The 22,492-nt window shown below is 32.8% G+C and overlaps 3 protein-coding genes across 6 annotated transcripts; 1 reads left to right on the forward strand and 2 right to left on the reverse strand.

The window, feature by feature from the left end:
• Window positions 1–421: 421 nt before the first annotated feature.
• On the forward strand, window positions 422–3,041 carry LOC112741632 (uncharacterized). Its single transcript, XM_072216164.1, has 5 exons — window positions 422–549; window positions 892–1,005; window positions 1,372–1,512; window positions 2,004–2,123; window positions 2,456–3,041. Exons 1-5 carry the CDS (start codon window positions 456–458, stop codon window positions 2,578–2,580), a joined length of 594 nt encoding a protein of 197 aa, XP_072072265.1. The 5' UTR covers window positions 422–455; the 3' UTR covers window positions 2,581–3,041.
• An 8,337-nt stretch (window positions 3,042–11,378) lies between these two features.
• Window positions 11,379–20,627, reverse strand: LOC112741639 (uncharacterized). 4 transcript variants are annotated; one of them, XM_072216163.1, is made up of 12 exons: window positions 20,382–20,627; window positions 20,262–20,308; window positions 19,714–19,775; window positions 15,890–18,217; window positions 15,476–15,805; window positions 15,307–15,394; window positions 14,040–15,195; window positions 13,252–13,493; window positions 12,955–13,155; window positions 12,769–12,861; window positions 12,581–12,682; window positions 11,379–11,856 (listed from the first exon to the last, which is right to left on the reverse strand). In XM_072216163.1, exons 4-7 carry the CDS (start codon window positions 18,190–18,192, stop codon window positions 14,671–14,673), a joined length of 3,246 nt encoding a protein of 1,081 aa, XP_072072264.1. In that variant the 5' UTR covers window positions 18,193–18,217; window positions 19,714–19,775; window positions 20,262–20,308; window positions 20,382–20,627; the 3' UTR covers window positions 11,379–11,856; window positions 12,581–12,682; window positions 12,769–12,861; window positions 12,955–13,155; window positions 13,252–13,493; window positions 14,040–14,670. The 4 variants fall into 4 exon arrangements, with proteins under 4 accessions (XP_072072264.1, XP_025646460.1, XP_072072263.1 ...); XM_025790675.3 differs by having other exon boundaries at window positions 11,379–11,868; XM_072216162.1 differs by having other exon boundaries at window positions 11,379–11,888.
• On the reverse strand, window positions 11,542–13,756 carry LOC140176827 (uncharacterized). Its single transcript, XM_072208381.1, has 6 exons — window positions 13,753–13,756; window positions 13,312–13,493; window positions 12,955–13,155; window positions 12,769–12,861; window positions 12,581–12,682; window positions 11,542–11,868 (listed from the first exon to the last, which is right to left on the reverse strand). Exons 1-6 carry the CDS (start codon window positions 13,754–13,756, stop codon window positions 11,542–11,544), a joined length of 909 nt encoding a protein of 302 aa, XP_072064482.1.
• Window positions 20,628–22,492: the final 1,865 nt, after the last annotated feature.

Raw genomic sequence — 22,492 nt, forward strand, 5'->3', positions numbered from 1 at the left:
AGTTTACCAAGAGTGATTGCATTTAATTATGTTTGAAAAGTAAAACTTCTTTGTGCTTATAAATAGCAACATAATATGAAGCATATTGAACACACATAGAAGCAATAAAACACCCTTCTCTCTCTTTACACTACTAATAGTTTCTCTCTCTCTCTCTCTTTTTTACTGCATATATTAATAAATATATGAATCATCTTTATTAAACTAATTATATTAATACTAGAGTCTTCTATTTATAGATCTTTATTTTATATTTAGTATATCTTTTATTTATTTTACAACACATATTAAAATTTTTTGGCTTCACATCCCCTCATAAATAAATAAATAATTTAATTAAAATTAAAACTAGCACGCAACCTGTCACTTGCGGTTTGGCGCCAAAACCAGTGTTATATTTTCTCCACAACTGCCCTTGCCACTAACACCGGCAATTCCAGGACTGACTCATTCCGATGAACAAAACGAAGAATAATCTCATCGATCGATTTCGCCAACGCCAACCACGATTCCATGAACCTCCAAAACCCGAATTCCACACCACTGAAGGTTCCTTTTCCTCTCTGGATTTTTCAATTATTCACACTTCGAATTACTCATTCCTTTTTTTTTTCTTTCTTTCTCTTCCATTTTCTATTTCGTTTTTGTTTAGTATGCGGTTGATTTATTGTTAAGTTATCGATTCACCATTTTTTCTTTACTTTTTGTGTATTTTTTGTATCCAATTAACATCTCCGATTAGTGATTTGTTTTCGGTTTCAACCTTTTTTTTTTTTTTTTGTGTTTCTGTTTATAGTTTTGAATGGATACGATAGTTCAAAATTTACCAATTATTTATTTATTATTTTCTATTATTATTCGATAGTGCCTTTGTTTTCCTTCTTATTCCAGATAGTGGTTGCCGCAAAAGAACGAAATCTACAATTCCGGAAGAAGATAACCATAAAAGCTGCAGACTAGAAGGCTCTTACACACCGCCAAAAGGAAAAAAGAAAATTAAAACTGGTAAGCATTCTGCAATTTTCATACTCAGCTTTGGTAGGCAGGCAGGGTAATTGTAGTTTTGTACAATTGTGCAATTGCGCATGTTCATGGTTGTCGAAAAGAGTTAAATCATACAAGATTACATCTGAATAAGTTGATAAGAAGAGTGCCAAGTTATATCCAAAGGAATCTAAGCATAAATTTGATTAGATGGACAGGGCACAACAGCTTTGTTTTATACATGTAAAGGCTTTGTTGTTGTTGTTGTTGTTGAGGTTTATGTCTATGTTTTTAAATTTTATTCTGCTGGTAATTGTATTAAATTTTGAGATGGAAAGTTGCTTTTGTAGGTTAATATCTTACATAACTGGTTATGTATGTATTCAGGTACAAATGATCCCAAAACTTCTGAGTATGCTTTCTTTAAGAAATTGAAGCAGGATGCAGGTCTGAGGTTTAATTCTCACCGGCCGGTTCAAAAAGATGATTCCTTACCTAAGGAGCCTGAACAAACTGAACATTCCAGAGGTTGGTTGAAATAATTGTCTACTCATTTTGGCAGATTTTACTGAAGAACTCAAACTTATTTCATGAGCTAGCATGATTATTCACCAAAAAAATTATATAAGGAATTGAATCCTTGTCAACTTTCTTGGCCTTAATTATTACTAGTGATTTAGTGCCTATTAATCCACCCTTTAATTTATTAAATATGTATAATTGTAACAAATATGGGATTAGTCAATGTGGTAAGTATCTTCCAATTTAACTAAGAGGTCTTGGATTCGAATCTTATAAATATATATAATGAACAGTATTTTAGGAACAAAATTTGTGTAATAAATCCTTTCCCAATCCCCATTATATATATATATATATATATATATATATATATATATATAGTAGATGGTAGGTATCTAGAAAATTGGAGATGGCCTCAAGATATGAAGATCTCATTTGTCATCGCTGTCTTGTACAAAAACAAGAATATTTGTCACATTCATTATATATCCATGCAGAGAAAATTGATGATATCAGGGTAGGCAGTATGGGTTTCAATGCTTCGAGGACGGTGGAGGGCATATCAACCGTTAAAGCTGACAAATTTTTCTCAACACCTGATGTGAAGAATAACTCAGGTATGTATTAAGGGAGAATTTTCCACAAAACTCCTCTCACAGAGATACAGTGATAACTTTGAAGTTTCACATGCTTAAAACTATTAGGAACAGTGATACTTATGAGTTAAGAACTATCCTACACTATGGTAACTTTGTTTCTTTCTTCTTCTAGTATATCTATTACCATTTAGTCATGTTCCCTTTTCAGTTTGTCTAGTTCAACATTTTTGTTGAGTTTTATATAATTAAGTCTTTCTTATGCCATGAATTAAAATATGAAGCATACAAGTATTTTGAGTGAATCATGAGGGCGGTAGTACCCAAATTAATCTTTCTTATTGGTTATGCAGATTTCCACTCTCCTAGCAGAATCCAGAAAAACTCCCAAGGTTGCAGTGACACTTTCAATCCCCAAGCTTTATTTTCGGATGAAGGTTTGATTTTTGTTCATATTGATTTCTTGATTGCTAGGTGAATTCAGTGGAAAATAATGTGTTGAACAATTTGATCGTACATGGTTTATTTTACTTGGTCATCACTGCAGGAATGAGTCTAGCTTTTACTTGGACCTTCAGATGTTAAAAATATACCATTGTAGGAAAAATGCATTTGAGTGGCTTAAGAGGTGAAATCAATATTTTTAAGAATGTGTGTTGATACTGTTAAGCAAATTATTTTCTGCTAAATCTTCAGGAAACCAGAATGTGCATGGGAATATCTTCTGTCGAAAGAGACAGAAATTACGTCAGTGTGTTGCAGATACATTATTTCTTAATAAAGAGGAGTTCTCTTTGAAAGGGTTAGGCACAATTCCTCTATTAATATTAAATGTTTTGTCCATACCCCTTATCATGAGTACTACAGAAAATTTTCAGGCTTGATGATATTGTTTCCATGCTCCTTGGTCGTCTATTTCCTGTGAGCATCAAGGAAAATGTACGTTGCTGTAGCATTTTTCTAAAGCTATACATTCCTAACGTGATTTGGTTTGTTCAAAGAAGTGGTTTTTCTGTGCCAGAAATATGAGGATCCAAATCCATGGAAGAAAGTGAATACTGCCGGATATGATTTCCCTGATTCTAGAGAATCAGATTTACCCAAGGAACTTGATCAAATGACTTCAAGGAAACTTATTGAACAATCAAGCTCGTATTTTAGTGATAATTTGTTGTCTCCTATGTTAGTGAATTCTGATGAGAGAATTACCACAGACCATGCATTTGCAACCTCGAATTCTCACAAGTTTCGACTTCCTTATAGTACAACTGAACCTGAATACAAACTGGACAGAATTCCAAGTTTCAGCACCAAGCATGACACAACTCTTGGATTTCCATATAATGAAGGAATGAATGCTGCTGGATATGGATTACTTGATTCTCAAAAGTTAGATGTTCAATTTAAGGAACACAATCAGATACCTGAGACAAGACTTCTTGAATACGAACCAAATCCATGTATTAGAGATTACTTGATGCCTCCTCCTTTCCTAAGATCCAACGAAAGAATTTTTCCAAAGGAATTTCCAACCTCACATTCTCACAAGTCTCGACCTTGTAATACAGATGAACCTGAGGATAAATTTGACAGAATTCCAAGTTTCAGTTCCAAGTATGACAGTGCTCTTGTATTTCCATATAATGAGGAAACGGATGCTGCTGGGTGTGGTTTACTTGATTTTCAGAACTCAGATTTTCAATTGAATTATAAGATACCCGAACCAAGACTTCTTGAATTCGAACCAAAACCATGTAGCAGAGGTCACTTGTCTCCTATTTTCCTAAGATCGAATGAGGGAAGTATTCCACAGGACTTTCCAACCTCTCATTCTCACATGTTTCAACCTCTGTACAATATGAAAGAACATGAGTGTGACTCAAGGAGAGTTCCAAGTTTCAGTGCCAAGAGGAATGTGACACATAAGTTTCTGCTTTATGATCAAGAACATGACACCTTTGCATTGAATCATTACAAAGAGCAGAGGAAATTTAAGAGAGAACCAATTCCTCTTCTGCTAGAAAATGGTTTTGACTGCCACGCAGACGAAATAAATTTGCCTATAGCTTACACTTCTCCAGAACCAGAATTAATCCCTGCATTTTCAACTTCAGGTAAAGGTGAAAACCAGACATGGATGAATATATTAGGTGAATGCCACTTTAGTCCTTCATCCTTACTTCTTGACAAGCCACAGAACATTACTTCAATATTGGATTCTGGTTTATTAAGATGTCAAGAATTCAGGTTTAAGAAATACTTTCATGAAGAGGAGGGCGACATGGACTCGAATTCCAATCATGATGTTTTACCAATATCACACAATAAGCGCCATTTTACATTGTCAGCAGATTGCAAGAATGATATTAGTTCAAATGATCAAGACGGCGTCTTCCTTCAGCCTTATGAGCATTGGATTAGACGAACAGCTTATAATGGTTACCATCATAGCCATTCTGATTCAGAAGCTTGGGTTTCATCTTCACTCAATTTCATCTCAGGTCAGAAGCTAGGAGTATCCTTAACTAGTTCCCATTCAACTTGCCGAAGCTCAAATTCCGGTGATTTTGAGCTCCCGCAATGGGAAAGTATGTCTTCTCCGTTACACATTAGTGATCATTCTGAGCCAGAAATGGATGGTGGAAATCACAGGGAAGTTCTTTATCGTTTTCGGCACAGCTCGATTGAAATACGTAACTCTTCTTTTCTTCATATGTCCATGCAAAGAGAAAATGAATTTCCTTTTCCTCTTCATAGAAATGACTGTATCAATGAGCTAGAGCAAACAGACTATGATCCTCTAGAGTCTAAACACTCTTTAGGGGGTTTCTAATCAATGCTTACCTTATAATTGTTTATTTTTTGAATTGCTAGTCATGCATTTACAAGTTGAAATATTTATCCACCATTGAAACTAAAATTTGAAAAGAAGGCTGAACAAATATGTACAAATTTGACATCTAAAAAGTGAAAAGAGTACAATGCTAGAGCGACATAATGCATAAGCATGTAGGGAGAGTGACTAATCATACATGAGGAAAGATTAAAAAGCAATTACTAGTTAACAATGCTAGAGTGACATAATGCCACATGGTGAAATGATTTGTCCAAATTCTAAAATTGAAGAATCTTATAAAAATCAATTGTGAACAGAGGGGAAAAGTGTTGGGGTCTTTGGACTCCCTTTCTATGTGGAGAAAAAGCTCAAATGGTAGTATCAAAGTCCATGAATAGTTGAAGTGACTGAGGTGAGTTAGGGATGAGTGAGAGAGGTCATTTTTGAGAGAAGAACACCAAACACTAGAGAGAAAAGAAGAGAGAAAGTTATTTTTCGCACATATACAAAGCTGTCTCTGTAAATTGGCCACTGCAGATTCATTAACCGTTGGATCGAGCTCAAATTTGGATAGTGTGTTCTACATATCTGGTTCTTTGATTTCACCGTTCAGATCTTCAATTCGATGTCTATAGCTGGAGATATTGGCCACGCATAGTAGCTCTATTTTTTGTAGTATTTTCATCTTCTTGTTCTTGTTTTGAAAGTTTTGAAGCTTGGGTTGTTTGGCTTGTTGTATGCACGTTTTGTGCAGTAATTTGTGACTCTCTTGTACCCTATTTTTCATCATAGTGAAGCTATATCCTGGTCTTGGTGACTCGTGATTTTTACTTCTCTCATTGAGGAGGTTTTTCACGTTAAAAATCTTGGTGTATTAGCTTGTTTCTAATTTCTGGTTTATGTGATTTTTCGCTGCTATTGGGTATTATTGTGCTGGTGTTAATACTTGTTGTGAATAGATATTGTTGCTCCTCTAATTCTTGCAAGTAGGGAATTGTGTTTTATTCCTATCAATTGGCATCAGAGCTCATATTTAGGTATTTGGTTATAACTTGCTTGAAAGATGGAGGCAAATAATTCTACTAGGATGATAAGTTTGAATGGCACTAATTACCATCTATGGAAGGGCAAAATGAAAGATTTGTTGTTTGTCAAAAATCTACATTTACCCGTATTTTCTATACAAAAACCAGAATCTAAAACAGATAAAGAATGGAAGTTTAAACACCAACAAGTTTGTGGTTTTATTAGGCAATGGGTGGATGATAATGTTTATAATCACATTGCTAATGAGACTCATGCTAAGGCTTTGTGGAATCAAATTAAATCCTTGTATGCTTCCAAGTCTGGCAATAATAAATTGTACCTGTTGAATATATTGATGAATTTGAGATACAAGGAGGGGTCACAAGTATTAGATCACTTGAATGAATTTTAAGGGGTTCTGGATCAGTTGTCAAGCATGGGAATCAAGTTTGAAGATGAGGTTCAAGGATTGTAGTTGCTAAATACTCTACAAGATTCTTGGGAGACTTTTCGTATCTCTCATACTAATTCTGCTCTGGATGATAAAGTGAGCATGCAACTTGTTAAAGGTGGCATTTTAAATAAAGAGATGAGAAGGAAGACGCAGAATTCTTTGTCACACTCTGAAATGTTAGTCACTGAAACCAGGGAAAGAAATCAGAATAGAGTTCAAAAGGGTAGAGGTAAAAGCAGGAGCAAATCCAAGGGAAGATACAAGAATGTTGAGTGTCACTACTGTCACAAAATGGGTCACGTTAAAAAATATTGCTATCTTTGGAAAAAGGAAAACAAAGGTAAGCAAGAAAAGAAGGATGATAGTGGTAATGATCGTGTATCTTCTATTTCAGATGATCTTCTTATTGTTGATATTGCTTATTATGAGTACAAGGTCAATCTTACTTCTAATGATGAGTTCAGCTGGGTAATTGATAATGGCGCCTCAATACATGTTACACCGAAGAAGAAGTTCTTCACTTCTTATACTCCAGGTAATTTTGGAGTACTTAAGATGGGTAATGATGGCTTGGCCAAGGTTATTAGTGTAGGAGATGCTTGTCTTGAGACCAATATGGGAATGAAACTACTACTCAAAGATGTTAGACACGCTCCAGATGTTCGCTTGAATTTGGTTTCAGTTAAAATGCTTGATAATGAAGGCTTTGTAAATACTTTCGGCTTTGGACAATGGAAGCTTACTAAAGATAACTTAGTGGTGACTCGAGAAAAAAGGTACTTCAAGTTTATATGTGATGCATGCCATGATTGCAAAAGGTAGTGTGAATGCGATTGAAAGTAAAGAAGTTTGTAGCTTGTGGCACAGACGACTTAGTCATATTAGTGAAAAAAGACTTAATTATTTAGCTCGAAAGGATGCTCTTTCAGGTTTGAAGAATGCAGAGTTAGAGAAATGTTCTCATTGCATGGCTGACAAACAAAGAAGATTATCCTTCAAGAAGCATCAACCTTCAAGAAAATTAGAATTTTTGGAATTGGTGCACTCCGATATTTGTGGTCCTTTGAAGGTACGGTCTTTTAGTTGAGCTATTTACTTTATTACTTTTATTGATAATAATTCAAGAAAGCTTTGGACTTATGCTTTGAAAATAAAGAACCAAGCTTTGGAAAAGTTCAAACAATTCCAAGCTTTGGTTGAGAGGCAAACAGGTAAAAAGTCTAAATGTATTCGCACTGATAATGGTGGTGAGTATTGTGGACCATTTGATGTGTATTGCAAGCAGCAAGGCACTAGGCATGAAAAGACACCTCCTAAAACACCTCAGTTGAATGGTTTGGCAGAAAGGATGAATAGAAACTGATTAAAAGAGTTAGGTGTATGCTTACTGAAACTAAGCTACCTAAAGTCTTTTGGGGTGAAGCGCTACTTACAGCGGCTCATGTGATTAATTTGAGTCCTACAATTGCTTTTCACAATGATGTTCCGAATCATGTTTGGTCTGGCAAAGATGTTTCGTATGGTCACTTGAGAGTCTTTGGATGCAAAGCATTTGATCATGTTCCAAAGGATGAGAGGTCCAAGTTGGATTTGAAGACAAGGCAGTGCATTTTTATTAGGTATGGTCAAGATGAGTTTGGTTACAGGCTTTATGATCCAGTTGAAAAGAAGCTTGTAAGAAGCCGTGATGTAGAGTTTGTTGAAGACCAGACCATTGAAGACATTGATAAGGCAGAGAAGAGTCAATCACAAGAGAGCAGTGATTTGACTGATGTAGATCTAGTTCAGCCGCCTCCTTCGTCAGAACAAACAGAGAATCAAGATCAGGAGCATATACAGAAAAATGAGCCTTTGGTTCCTAATGACCAGGAGATGGAAGATCTGATTAATGCTCCAGTTGATGATAATGCTGATAATCAACCTGAGCTACCTGAAGATCCACCAGGTTTTTATCCTAGGAGGTCTACTAGAGAGCGAAGACCTTCAACGAGGAATCCTTCTAGTGAGTATGTAACATTTACTAATGGATATGTGACCTTGACTGATGGGGGAGAACCTGAATGTTATGCGGAAGCTATGGAAGGTGACGACAATAAGAAATGGTTTGATACAATGCAAGATGAAATGAAATCTTTGTATGATAATCAAACATTTGAGCTTGTGAAGTTGCCAAAAGGAAAGAAAGCTTTGCAGAACAGGTGGTTTTATAGGTTGAAGCATGAAGAAAATTCTCAGTGTCCAAGGTACAAGGCTATATTGGTGGTCAAGGGCTATAGGCAGAAAAAGGGAGTTGACTATAATAATTTTTTTTCACCGGTTGTGAAAAGATCTTCTATTAGGACCGTTTTGAGTTTGGCTGCAAGTCTTGATTTAGAGATAGAGCAGATAGATGTGAAAACTGCTTTTCTTCATGGTGATCTTAAGGATAAAATTTACATGGAACAACCTGAAGGTTTCATGATAAAAGGCAATGAGGATCATGTTTATAAACTGAAGAAGAGCTTGTATGGCTTGAAGCAAGCTCCAAGACAATGGTACAAGAAGTTTGAGTCTGTTATGGCAGAACAAGGCTACAAGAAGACTACTTCTAATCATTGTGTATTTGTTAAACAGTTTGCTAGTATTTTATTATCCTTTTGATATATGTTGATGACATGCTTATTGTTGGTCAGAATGCTTTTCGGATTGATATGTTAAAGAAGCAACTTGCAATGTCATTTGCAATGAAGGACCTTGGGACAGCAAAGGAGATTCTTGGCATAAGAATCGAGCGTGATAGAAAGGAGAAAAAACTTTGGTTGTCACAGGAGAAATACATAGAGACAATATTGCACAGGTTCCAAATGGAGAAAGCAAAGGTCGTTAATACTCTTCTTGCTACACACTTTAAATTGAGTTGCAAGCAAAGTCCATCAAGTGATGAAGAGAAGAAAGACATGGAAAAAGTTCCATATGCATCAGCCGTGGGTAGTTTAATGTATGTTATGGTGTGCACAAGACCGGATATAGCTCATGCTGTTGGTTGTGTTAGCCGTTTTGTTTCAAACCCAGGAAGAGAGCATTGGAATGCTGTAAAATGGATAATGAGATATCTTCGTGGTACTTCTAACATGAAGTTGTGTTATGGAAGTGATAAGCCTATTCTAGTAGGTTACACTGGCTCAGACATGGCGCAGGAGATATTAACTCTAGAAGGTCCATTTCAGACTTCTTGATTAACTTTGCGGGTGGAGCTGTGTCTTGACAATCTAGATTGCAAAAATGTGTTGCTTTGTCTACTACCGAGGCTGAGTTTATTGCCATTACCGAAGTATGCAAGGAGATATTTTGGATAAAGAAATTCTTAAAGGAACTTTGGTTTACTCAAGAGAGGTATGTGTTGTTTTGTGATAGTCAAAGTGCTATACATCATGGTAAAAACTCTACTTTTCATTCTCGATCCAAACATATTGATGTGAGGTATCATTGGATACGTGATGTTTTGGATGCTGAGTTGTTTGAACTTGAAAAGGTTTATACTGATGAGAATGGTTCTGATATGATGACCAAGGCATTACCAAGATGGAAGTTTGAAGTTTGTTGCTTAATCGCTGGATTAGCGGTTACCTCCACATAGTCGTGAATGAGAGATTTGTTGGGTTTTTTGGACTCCCTTCTTATGTGGAAAAAAACCCAAATGCTAGTATCCAAATCCATTAATAGTTGAAGTGGTTGAGGTGAGTTAGGGTTGAGTGAGAGAGGTCATTTTTGAGAGAAGAACACCAAACACTAGAGAGAAAAGAAGAGAGAAAGTTATTTTCGCACATACACAAAGTTGTCTCTATAAATTGGTCGTTGCAGATTCATTAACCGTTGGACCGAGCTCAAATTTGAACAGTGTATTCTACACATCTAGTTCTTTGATTTCACCGTTCGGATCTTCAATTAGATGTTTGTAGCTAGAGATATTGGCCATGCACAGTAGCTCTATTTTTGTAGTATTTTCATCTTCTTGTTCTTGTTTTGAAAGCTTTGAAACTTGGGTTGTTTGGCTTGTTGTATGCACGTTTTGTGCAATAATTTGTGACTCTCTTGTACCCTATTTTTTTATCATAGTGAAGCTATATCCTGGTCTTGGTGACTCGTGGTTTTTACTTCTCTCATTGAGGAGGTTTTCCACGTTAAAAATCTTGGTGTGTTAGCTTGTTTCTAATTTCTAGTTTATGTGATTTTCCGCTGCTATTAGGTATTATTCTACTGGTATTAATACTTGTTGTGAGTGGATATTGTTGCTCCTCTAATTCTTACAAGTAGAGAATTGTGTTTTATTCTTATAAAAAAGAAGTATTGATTTCACTAATATATAACTTAATTCAAACAGAGCAATAGCAAGGTAGAATTATCCACTACAACAATATAGATTATTTTTTAGGGTTATATGTGTCAAAAAAGAATTAAAATTCGTCAAAAAAACAATTTTTGACACTATTTTAACTATGAAAATATGTTAATAAAAGTTGTGTCAAAAATAGTATTTTTAACATATAAGTAATTGTGAAAAAAGTTTAATCTTATTTTGATAATTATTGGCCGTCAAAAATAATGTTAAAAAATTTGAGAATGTATTTTTTGTGATACTTATTAACCGTCAAAAATACTATTTATTTTGACACTTATTGACCATAAAAAATTCTCAACAATAATTTTTTACAATTATTAACCGTGAAATATACTATATCATGGATATTTTTTGACAATTTTTTACCATAAAAAAAACTCAATCATATTTTTTTTGACATTCATTATTATAAAAGTTAAGGTTTCACCTATTATTTATTTTTTAAATAAAAATGACTATAATAATAGACAAAATAAAATTCTACCACTGTGACATGAATATGCTTTTACTTTATCATACATAATCATTGTATAAAATCAAACAAAAGCTTTGCAATTTTGATCATTGATCATGATTCAAAACTAGTACAAATAGCATTCTTTATTTAGCATTTGATAAGTATATCAAGAACAATTAACACCAAGTACCAAAATCAATACTCAATATCATAATATCATATTAATGTTCTTTTTTTGTATAGTGCTATATGAATTATACATAAACTCATCAAAGTCTTGAGCATTAATCAAGTAGGATTGTTATCACTTTGAACTATAGGCAACCTTCCATCCAATAGTTGCTCAAGTATTCCTGCCATATGATCTACTTTTTTCTTCAAATCTTCCACCTCTATTTTAGAGTCTTCATATTTTTTTTCTGCACATTGAAGCTTTATTTGGAGATCAGAAAATATGAATGATCTAGGACCCCATAACTGTGTAGGTGTCACGCCAGCTCCATAACCACGAACTCGTCCATGTCGTTCAGGTCCAAATACTTCTACCATCACCTCATGTTCATTCATCTCTAATATTCCCTCATTTACTTGAGATGATAATTCCTTACGTAAATCCTAAAATGGATCAAATCAACCTAATAAAATCAATAAAAATATATGTAAACATGAATATAAATGCTTACTGTAAAAATTAATGCCTAATTAATCCAATTTTTTCATTGCATAACAGAATTTTTCAAGACTTTCATAGTCCATTTAAACACTTTTTTCCTAAACGTTGGATCTCATAAATATCAACATTGCACAATCCTCTTAAATTTATAAAGTAGCTACATTGCACAATCAACATGTTAAGGGTATCTTGCAGAATAAGAAAAAAATTTATAAAGATAATAAGGTTAGTTAGGACTCTTTTCTTATATTGAGTGTTAGGATGTTAGAGTCAGCAGCCAGTTTTGCTGAGTTTGCACCACAGCATGTAATATAAATAAAAGTAGAATGTATGCTTACAGATAGAACAGATTTACTAAATGATATATAAAGTGAGGTCATTTAGTTACAATGCAAAGCTTTCTGCTCTATTTTTCTTCTTGTCTAATCATAATTCAACAAACACAAAATTTCAGGACTTTCACAATAAAATCTGAAGCAGAAACAACTTCTAATATACTAATACTTCCGACAAAGCACAACTAATTTTTTAATGATTCTATCTTTTGTAGAACTTATTTAAAGAATTACACAAGTTATCAAAGAAGGAAGAAATAATTTTGAGAAGTTATCAAAGTAATAAACAAAACTCACAATATGTGATAACATATCTTACAAGTTTTTCTTGAGTTTCTTCATTGCAAGCTTGTCCATTAACACGGGTATGCGTAAGCTCCCAAAGGCGAAGACGGTCAATTTCTTGTCCTGTTTGCTCAAACTGTATGTACAAATAACATATCTTATAAATATAGCAACTAATAAATATCTTCAAATTAAGTCTATAAATTAGTAAAATTTAGATACCGCCTCTTCAGCTCTTTGTTGGGCTCCCTTAGCACCAGTGGTATGAATAATGCTATTTGCAGCTCGACTCATCTTATTTTGTTGACTTATTTTCTAATAATTAACAAAATAGGTCATAACATGTGATAAAAGAGGCTAGTTAAATCTAAGTCAATTAACAATTATTATGTCATATGAAGTACAAACCTGCCAGCCTTCATCAATCCAAAGATTCACAAGGTAATCCCAATCCTCTTTTTCCATTTCCAATGGTATATTGGCTCGAGCAATTTCAGGGTTATCATAAGGTTCAAAATACCTTTTCTTTAATAGATGTCGATAACTCCGATAAGAAGAATTCATTTGAGCCCATACTAAATGCTTTCGACCTTCAACTTTAAAGTATGTCTTAAAAGAACATAACATATACTATTAGTGTGAGTTTTATAGACATAAAAATAAAAAAAGCAAGTGAAAACATAACAAGGAGAACATGAATATTACCAAAACTAGGTCAAACATCTTTATTTTGTTCTCTATTTTGATATCAGCCTATTCTTTAACCTTTAGTGGTGCATTCTTCACATCACGAACTAGAACAGTGCATCTTGATTTGAACAGCTTTGCATTTGGACCAACTGGCCTATTCATTCTCCAGTTTATGTCAAGTCTTTTTCCAGCTGGTAACTTTGCTAACTCAAGATTGCGCGTAGGTCCTCTCACTTTTTTTTTCGGTGCAACAAAATCTGTTTAAATCAGTGAAATAATAGGAGCAAGATGTTATTTTTTCAGACATATATTAGCCTTTGATAAATCAGACATTAAGTTCAAGTTGGCACATGTTAAATTCTATTCTATGCATTGTTCAATACAAGGAATTTATTTAGACAACAAGTGGAGAAAATACAAAGAAAACAGTAAATTTTAATTTAGTGGGGGGGGGAGAATAATAAAGAGCTTGTCTTTGTCACACCTTGCACTGCACTGCACGCACCCACCCCTGACCCATGCCCCTGGCCCCTCCTTCAATTTTTAATCACTGCCCTTCTCTTCTCTTCTCTTCTCTTTTTTTCTCACACCCCATCACCCTTTAAATCTATATGGTATAACACTAATATTTTTTGGATTGCAGTCACTAGCTTCAAAGTTTATGGTATAGTATTAATGTCAAAAGGAAGATATACAAATAAAATTAGTCATGCTATTAATATTTTTGTGTCAGAAAACTAAATCCACCTCATAATAAATATCCAAAAGAGATTAATGAAATTAAAGAATGCTAAAGAATATACCGGATTCGAATTCTTCTTCATCCACTTCATCATCATTAGAAAGGGAGTCAAATTGCCTTCTAAGTTGTGAGTGACTTGATGAACTTACTTTTTTTCCATGCACTCCATCATTATTAGAAAGGGAGTCAAATGTCCTTCTAACTTGTGAGTGGCTTGATGAACTTGCTTTTTTTCCATGCACTCCATCATTATTAGAAAGGGAGTCAAATGTCCTTCTAACTTGTGAGTGGCTTGATGAACTTACTTTTTTTCCATGCACTCCATCATCATTAGAAAGAGAGTCAAATGTCCTTCTAACTTGTGGGTGACTTGATGAACTTGCTTTTTTTCCATGCTCTCCATCATTATTAGAAAGAAAATCAGCTTGTTGTAAGTGACTTGATGGAGCTAAATTTCTTTTAGATACAAGACTCTGAATCCCTTTCTTTCTTCTAGCAGCAACACTATTAGCAATCTTTGAGATCTTTGGCTAAATCAACAAATCATATTCATTATTAAAACCAACAACAGCACATCAAAAGGATTTCATTAAAAAATATTAAATAAAGACATTAAAATCCCAAAAACATAATTGCAATTAATTTCTATTAGAAAAGGTTTCAAGAAAAAAAAAATCTTTCTATTACTCTATTTATTCATCAAACATATCATCAGCCACTTCCTCCTCCTCCTCCTCTTCTAAAGGCATACTAAAATAGTCACGTGGTGTGACTTTTACAACACATTGCCAATTGGAGTTACAAATATCTTCAACATAGAATACTTGCTCAGATTGACATGCCATAACAAATACTTCTCTTGTCTTCAAAGTGCGACCTTTATTTACCAGGGTGACACCATATTCATCTACTTTCACTCCTCTACCATAATTGTCCACATCCCACCATAAGCATTTGAACATTACAACTTTGTTATCATTCATATATGATAACTCCACAATATCCTCAATGACTCCATAATACTCCTTTCCACAATTTAGCTTTACCATAACTCCACTACTTTGAGTTTTTCTATGATTCTCACAATCTTTTGTGTGGAAGATAAAATCGTTTGCTTTGTATCCTTTATAGCATGTGGCTTCTCTTGCTGGACCTCTTGCTAAACATAAAAGTTGATGGGTTACTTGTTTATCTTTTTCTTTGTACAAACATGTAACCTGATTTGAAAAAGAAAAAGATATAGTTAAAAAAATTCTTACATGACTTTAAATAGTATGTAACCTGATTAAAAAGTAGTATGTAATATTTCATCCATATTTAGGACTTACATGACTTTCAAACCAATCTGAAAATTCTTGATCATGTCGTTTTTGAACATTTCTTGGGTTCTCTTCTTCTAATATTTCTTTATGTTTGCTGCATTTATAAAGGCCAATAAGTTTCAAGCAATACTTCTAAAAAAAAAGCTAAATATTATCTAAATACAACTATGCTTACTATATGAAAGGAGTAACTTGATCACATTTCTTCAAAATATAAAGATGAGCTTGCTTTATTTCTTCTAGACTCAATCTTCTTGTCACTTTACAATTTCTTGAGGGTCTTCCATTTTGCTTGAAAATCGGTAATACTTTATCCTTTGTTTCAACTTTATAACCATGAGTTATTGCACCATCCCAATTTCTTCCAACTCGATTATACTTTGTTTCAATACCATTAAAGTATCTTGAGCAAAATAATAAGCATTCATTTGCAAGATATCCTTCAGCAATTGAACCTTCTGGATGAGCTCGATTACGTACATAAGCTTTTAAGCCACGTAAATACCTTTGTTCAAAAAGGGACAATATATAAGTAAAGAAATTTATTGAATATTTTATCTAAAAAATTACATGATAAAATAATATTTACCTCTCAATAGGGTACATCCATCGATAATGGACCGGTCCTGCAATCTTAGCCTCACTTGCCAAATGGATAGGTAAATGGATCATGACATCAAAAAATGAAGGCGGAAATATCATTTCCAACTTGCAAAGTGTGATAATGATTTGTTCTTCAATCTTCTCAAGATTTTTCACTGTTAGAACTTTTGAGCACAACTCCTTGAAAAAACTGCAAAGTCCTATTAATGCACTACGCACATCATGTGATGAGAAAAGACCTCGTAAAACAAGCGGAAGGAAGCACTCTAGAAGAACATGACAATCATGAGTCTTTAAGCCATAAATCTTTTTCTCTTTTAGGTTAATACATCTCCTAAGATTTGAAGAATATCCATCTGGTACTTTGACATTTTGCAAAAATTCACACAAACTCCTCCTTTCTTTATTATTCAATTTATAAATAGCATCAGGTACTGACAACACCTTTTCTCCCTCTCTAATAGGATGTAAATCTTTCTTTATGCCTAACTCTTCCATATCCAAACGAGAATTTAAATTGTCTTTTGTTTTTCCTGGAATATCCATCAATGTCCCAAGAACATTGTCACATATATTCTTCTCTATGTGCATGACATCTAAATTATGACGCAACAATAAAGTCCTCCAATATGGCAATTCAAAGAAGATGCTTTTTTTCAACCATGGATTGGAACTTCCCATTTCTTTTCCTGCTGCACTTCTCTTCCTTTTTTTAATATCTTTATGATTACTAACTACTAAGCCTTCTAAGTTAAAAACTTGTTGAAGAATATCATCACCAGAGAGTTGCTTGGGAAGACGCCTAAGTTCTTTTGTGCCATCAAACAATTCTTTTTCATGTCGCCATCTATGTCTAATAGGCAAGAAGCGCCGATGACCTAGGAAGCAAAATTTCTTTCCATTAGTAAGAAACTTAGATTGAGTCTCAACATTACAAGTGGGACAACGAAGTGCCCCTCTCGTATTCCATCCAGATAAATCTCCATATGCTGGAAAGTCATTTACTGTCCATAATATAGCTGCACGCATTTTAAAATTTTTTTTTTCATATGCATCAAAGGTATCAACTCCTACATTCCATAATTCTTTTAATTCTTCAATTAAAGGCCTTAGATATGTATCTATTGCCTTTCCTGGAGATTTTGAACCCGGTATAAGCAATGATAACATTAGATAAGGATCCTTCATGCATTTCCAAGGTGGCAAGTTATATGGTATAAGTACCACAGGCCAAACACTGTATTTTGTACTCATATTTCCAAAGGGGTTAAACCCATCACTTGCTAATCCAAGCCTTACATTTCTAGGTTCATCAGAAAAGGACTTATGTAACTCATCAAATGATTTCCATGCTTCTGAGTCAGCTGGATGACGTAAATACCCATCATCAATTCGCTTTGCATCATGCCATCTCATATCAAATGCTGTCTTTGTTGACATATATAATCTTTTAAGCCTTGGAGTTATTCGAAAGTAACGGAGAACTTTTATAGGAATTTTTTTTCTCTTTCCATCTTTCTCCTCAAACTTCCACCTTGAAGCACCACAATGATCACAAGTTTCTTTCTTATCATGATCTTTCCAGAATAGCATACAATCATTAATACAAGCATCTATTTTCTCATAATCCAAGCCAAGATCTCGAATAATCTTCCTAGCTTCATAGTAAGACGCCGGTAGTTGTACCCCTTTTGGAAAAGAATCATTCAATAACTCAAGTAACATAGAAAATAATTTATTACTCCATCCACCAAGACATTTAATATGGAATAATCTCATCAAAAACGAGAGCTTTGAAAAGTACGTACATCCTGGATATAGTTCTTTCTCAGAATCATCCAAAAGTTTGTAAAACTTTGCTGCATCTTCATTAGGTTCTTCTACATGCTCTTCATAAGGTTCTCCTATATCCTCTTTTATATGCTCTTCATTAGGTTCTTCAATATCCTCTTCTATATCCCAAACTCCAAAATGATCCCTTAACATGTTTTCCATGTCATCTTTATCCATATAATCATCGTGACTATCAAATGAACTTGAATGGGGTGACTCATCTTGTAGCGATTCTCCATGGTGGTACCAAATTGTATAATTTCTCACTATGCCATGACTTAGAAGATCAAATTCTACTTGCTCACGAGATTTTCTAAGGCAATTATTGCATTTAAAACACGGACAATATATCTTATCATCGTTTGTATGACTAAAGGCAAAATCTAAGAACTCGTTGACACCTCTCCTATATTGTAAAAGGGCTCTATTCTTAATTTGCATCCAATCCTTGTCCATTGAATATATGACAAGCTTAACATACCTAAAAAAATATTAAAAATAAGCACCAGAAATCACAAGCCTCAATAGAAAAAAAAAAGTTAAAACACAAATATAGCTATAATAAAATCCAAAGAATGCATGGCACATAGTCCATAGCAAACATATAACGCAACCACTGCTCACTATATACAAAACAAAAAATTAAGGAGCACATATAATGAACAAAAATATAAAAAAGAAAATAGATAAAGAGAAAGTAAAGGGTTAGTTAACAGAGAAAAAGAGAATATATTAGTCATCTAATTTTTTTTAAAAGAAAATGCTAATAGAATATTACTAGTTAACAGGGAAAGAAAGAGAGATTAATTTGACAGTGAGAAAAATTAATAGATCAAGATCTCTCCTATAAATTAAATGAAGGATTAAATAATATTAAAATAAAAGCTATTCTATTATACAAGTGAACGGCTTAATGGTGAAAAAAATTTGGCAAAATAAAAATTACTAGTGAGTTTCTAAACATTTCAATGAAATTAAGCCACAACTCTTAATTCAGAAAAAAAATGATCAAATGGTGAGTGGTCGGATGTAACATGAATTTAGTCCTTGGTTTTTGCTGGTTTTAGGGGGATATAGTCGGTTAATTTCTAAGGCTTAATTGAACAACATTATAGTCACTGTCTTTAATTTCTTTTGTTTTTTATTTTTTCTAAAGGACCAAAATATATGACCATAAATAAATAGACAAGTAATTAATATCCCAAATGTACATAAGAAATTGTTAGCATTAAAATTTGGTAACTAATGTATGATCTAGTTATTACTGGAAAGAGTAACGTGTGTTTGTTAATAAAAAGGAGTGTATATAAAGGATCTGCTGCAGCTATACGAAACCAATCCAGCTTTAGTGCAAGAGGTATATTTCCTAATCAAGGAGAGTTACAGAAAAATGCTATGCGAAGTGAAAATCAGAATCAATTTTAGCTGTATCAACTATCAAGCAAGCATCAAGTAATTTTCATTCGTAATCAACCATGAACTATTACTGTCCTATAATCCTATTTCCACCTAAACCAATCACACTCGAAAGTGAATGCATACTATAACAACATATTTTATTTAATGAACAACATTAGCAGCTATTCTTCATCTTTAACTACAAGTACAATACAACTACAACTACTACCACCAATATTTAAAACAATAATACACATACATACCATTCCTATTTCATCCATATATACATATCCAATTGCATAGTTCAGCTAAAATCTTTACTTAATAGAGAAACTAATTGAACTTAGAATGAAAAAAATTACTTAACAGGCAAAGAGAGAAGTGAGAATTAACATTGACTCCTCCAAAGTAAGCATGAATATGTCACTTAATACAGAGTCATACATAGAAAACATAGCAAATTATAGAATATTCAGCATTACCAAACAATAATAAACAAGAAAAATGCATTCTAGAAGACTATAAATGACCTTAACAATTACAATTCACATAAATAAGCAATAATAAAAAAATACTTGCCTCAGTTGGTTGACTTTGTTTCTTTAATAGCAATTTGGAAGCCATTGATAAATTTTTTTGACCTACATTAAGCAACTATGCAAATAAGCAATATCACTAATGCAAACTAATATATTATAGAAATTCAAACTCTATACATATATATATATATAAATCCAAACTCTCAAAATAAAGTTAGATACTCCTATTTGATATGAACATGTGGTTTAGGAAAAAGAACAAACACATGGTGTGCAAAAATTAGAAAGAATAAAAATAAAAGATTAGAAGTCAAATTAGATAAAACATAAAATGAATAGAACTCTGAAACAGAACAAACAATAGCATTGCATCACCAAGTCACAGTTATCTTTCTCTCATTTTTTTTATTATGAATAAAAAAATAAAAAAATTAAATGAGAAAGAGCAAAAACTTTACCAAAATTACAGATCAATTTCCACAAATCAACTATGAGGAACAAATAAAAAGTACAAATCATAGAACAGCTCAATAAGAAGCCAAATCAAAAAATATAAATTAGGGAATAGATCTGAGAATCTGAACTTACCTTAATACGTATAGTATAAGAAGCTTGAAGCAAAAAAATTTTGAGATCTGAAGCATCAAAACAAAAATTAAATCAGATTTATGAAAGAATAAAATATTTTGAGAGAGGAAAAAGAAATACCTAACAAGACTAAGTTGATTTTGGAGCTGAAGAATGAGATGAATCTTGAAATTGAAGAGTAAACTGAGATTTTGAATATGAAAAATGAGTAGTGGAATCCAAAACTGAGAGCCGGAGCCAAGGAAAGAAGAGGAGTAGGTGATCCCAAATTTGACGGAAGGAAAAAAGAGAAACAGAGTCGATGATAAGAGAAGAAGAGGAATAGTAGTAAGCTGAAAATAAAGACCGTCAAAAATAAACAATAATTCTTCACGGTCAAATTATGTATCAAAATAAATATGATAATTTAACATTTGTAATATTTGTTAAATATATATATTAATTTTTACATTTAATTATGATTGTCAAAAAAAAGATGTTAAAATAGCTCTTTTTTCTTGTAATGATCCTCAAAAGCAAGTTTGTTATCAATATCACAATGTAGTTTCGTCTCATAAGCATTTGATATAAAATCTATACCTACTTTCTGAACTTGATAACTGATTTGCATTTATCAAAAATAGGTTGACTTCAAATCACTAGAGATTTTTATAATTCGACCTAACTAACCAGCATGTTTAGCTAGTATTAGGACGCATGTTAATCCCTTTCAATTTTTCACTTCTAAGTTATGCATGTTCATTGTGTAAAGATAATCAAGCTTTTTGCAAAGTATACGTTTAGGTTAGGTTTAATTGAGCTTTAGTCTACTTAACTAAAAAAAGTCATTTTCAGTTGCATGTGCGCCTTGTACGTCACTCATAAATAGAAAACGATACGTGACCCGTTCAAGATTTTACCACATAAATGTATAAAATTCTTTGTAGTTTTCTTTTGCTAAACCAACTCTCTTTATAACTTACCCCTTCAACCAACTTGCATTCTCTCTCTCTCTCTCTCTCTCTCTCTCTCTCTCTCTCTCTCTCTCTCTCTCTCTCTCTCTCTCTCTCTCTCTCTCTCTCTCTCTCTCTCTCTCTCTCTCTCTCTCTCTCTCTCTCTCTCTCTCTCTCCAGAAAAAATGTATTTAATACATCAAAATATACCCTTGTTTGTTTATATGCCTCTCCTTTTATCTCATGGTTATGAAAATGGCTACATCAAAGGAATATAATATTCAGAATATTTATCAAAAAAGATGGCAGCAGTTAAATGGTTAATGGAAAAAAGACTAAAACTTATACTTCAATCCGAACATTAAAAATAATTATCACTTCATTCTAGAAATAAAAATCAGACAAAATTTAATTATTTAGTATTTTTCTTAAATTATCATTTTTCCATGCCGTTCTAAAGTATTTACATTCCAAAATATACTAACTACTTAATCATCATTCATTAAATAAAAAAGAATGGATATTAAAAAAAAATAAAACACCCCCCTAAAAGATTGCATTCTATTAATTGAAGTAACTCGCTTAGTAAACAAGTTCCAGAAATTAAATAGCATTTATTCTATTGTTTTCTTTTACATCATTTTAAAATATTTCTACCAAGCGATAAAAAGTAACTAGATTTTTAAAAAGGACATCGGTGTAATTGATGGATGTAACCAGTGGCGGAGCTTAATTAAGACAATCATGGGGCTATGATCCTTCAAATTTTTTATAAAAAAATTAGTAATAATTTTTTAAAAAATAAAGAGTAGTTCAATTGGTTCAAAGATTTTATGTTGTTTTGCTTCTCATTATAAAATTAGGTATTTTTATTTATTTAATTTAATATTATTTCATATATTACTATTTATTTAATTTAATTTTTTATATGATAAAAATTATTAGAATATTCAATAAGTATCAATATTATTATATTTGTATAAATTGATAAAAAAATCAATAAATATTATAAATTTTAATATTTATTCTTCTAATTTTTTTTACATATTTTATAGGATATATATTCAAATTTTTATACAAAATATTTATGAAAAATCAAAGAATGGATGCATTTTTTAAGAGGAATACTAATATTCAAGAAAGAAAACATATAACTTCTACAATATTGTTAAAATTTTTATGTTAAAATTCAAAGAGTTGCATCAGATGAATTTAACTTTAAATTTTTATGTTAAAATTTTAGCCATCAAAATTTTGTTTCAAGCTTCGCTATTGGATGTAACAGTAATGTGCAACCAA

The sequence above is a fragment of the Arachis hypogaea genome, chromosome 2 (assembly GCF_003086295.3).
Source record: "Arachis hypogaea cultivar Tifrunner chromosome 2, arahy.Tifrunner.gnm2.J5K5, whole genome shotgun sequence".
Lineage (NCBI taxonomy): Eukaryota > Viridiplantae > Streptophyta > Magnoliopsida > Fabales > Fabaceae > Arachis > Arachis hypogaea.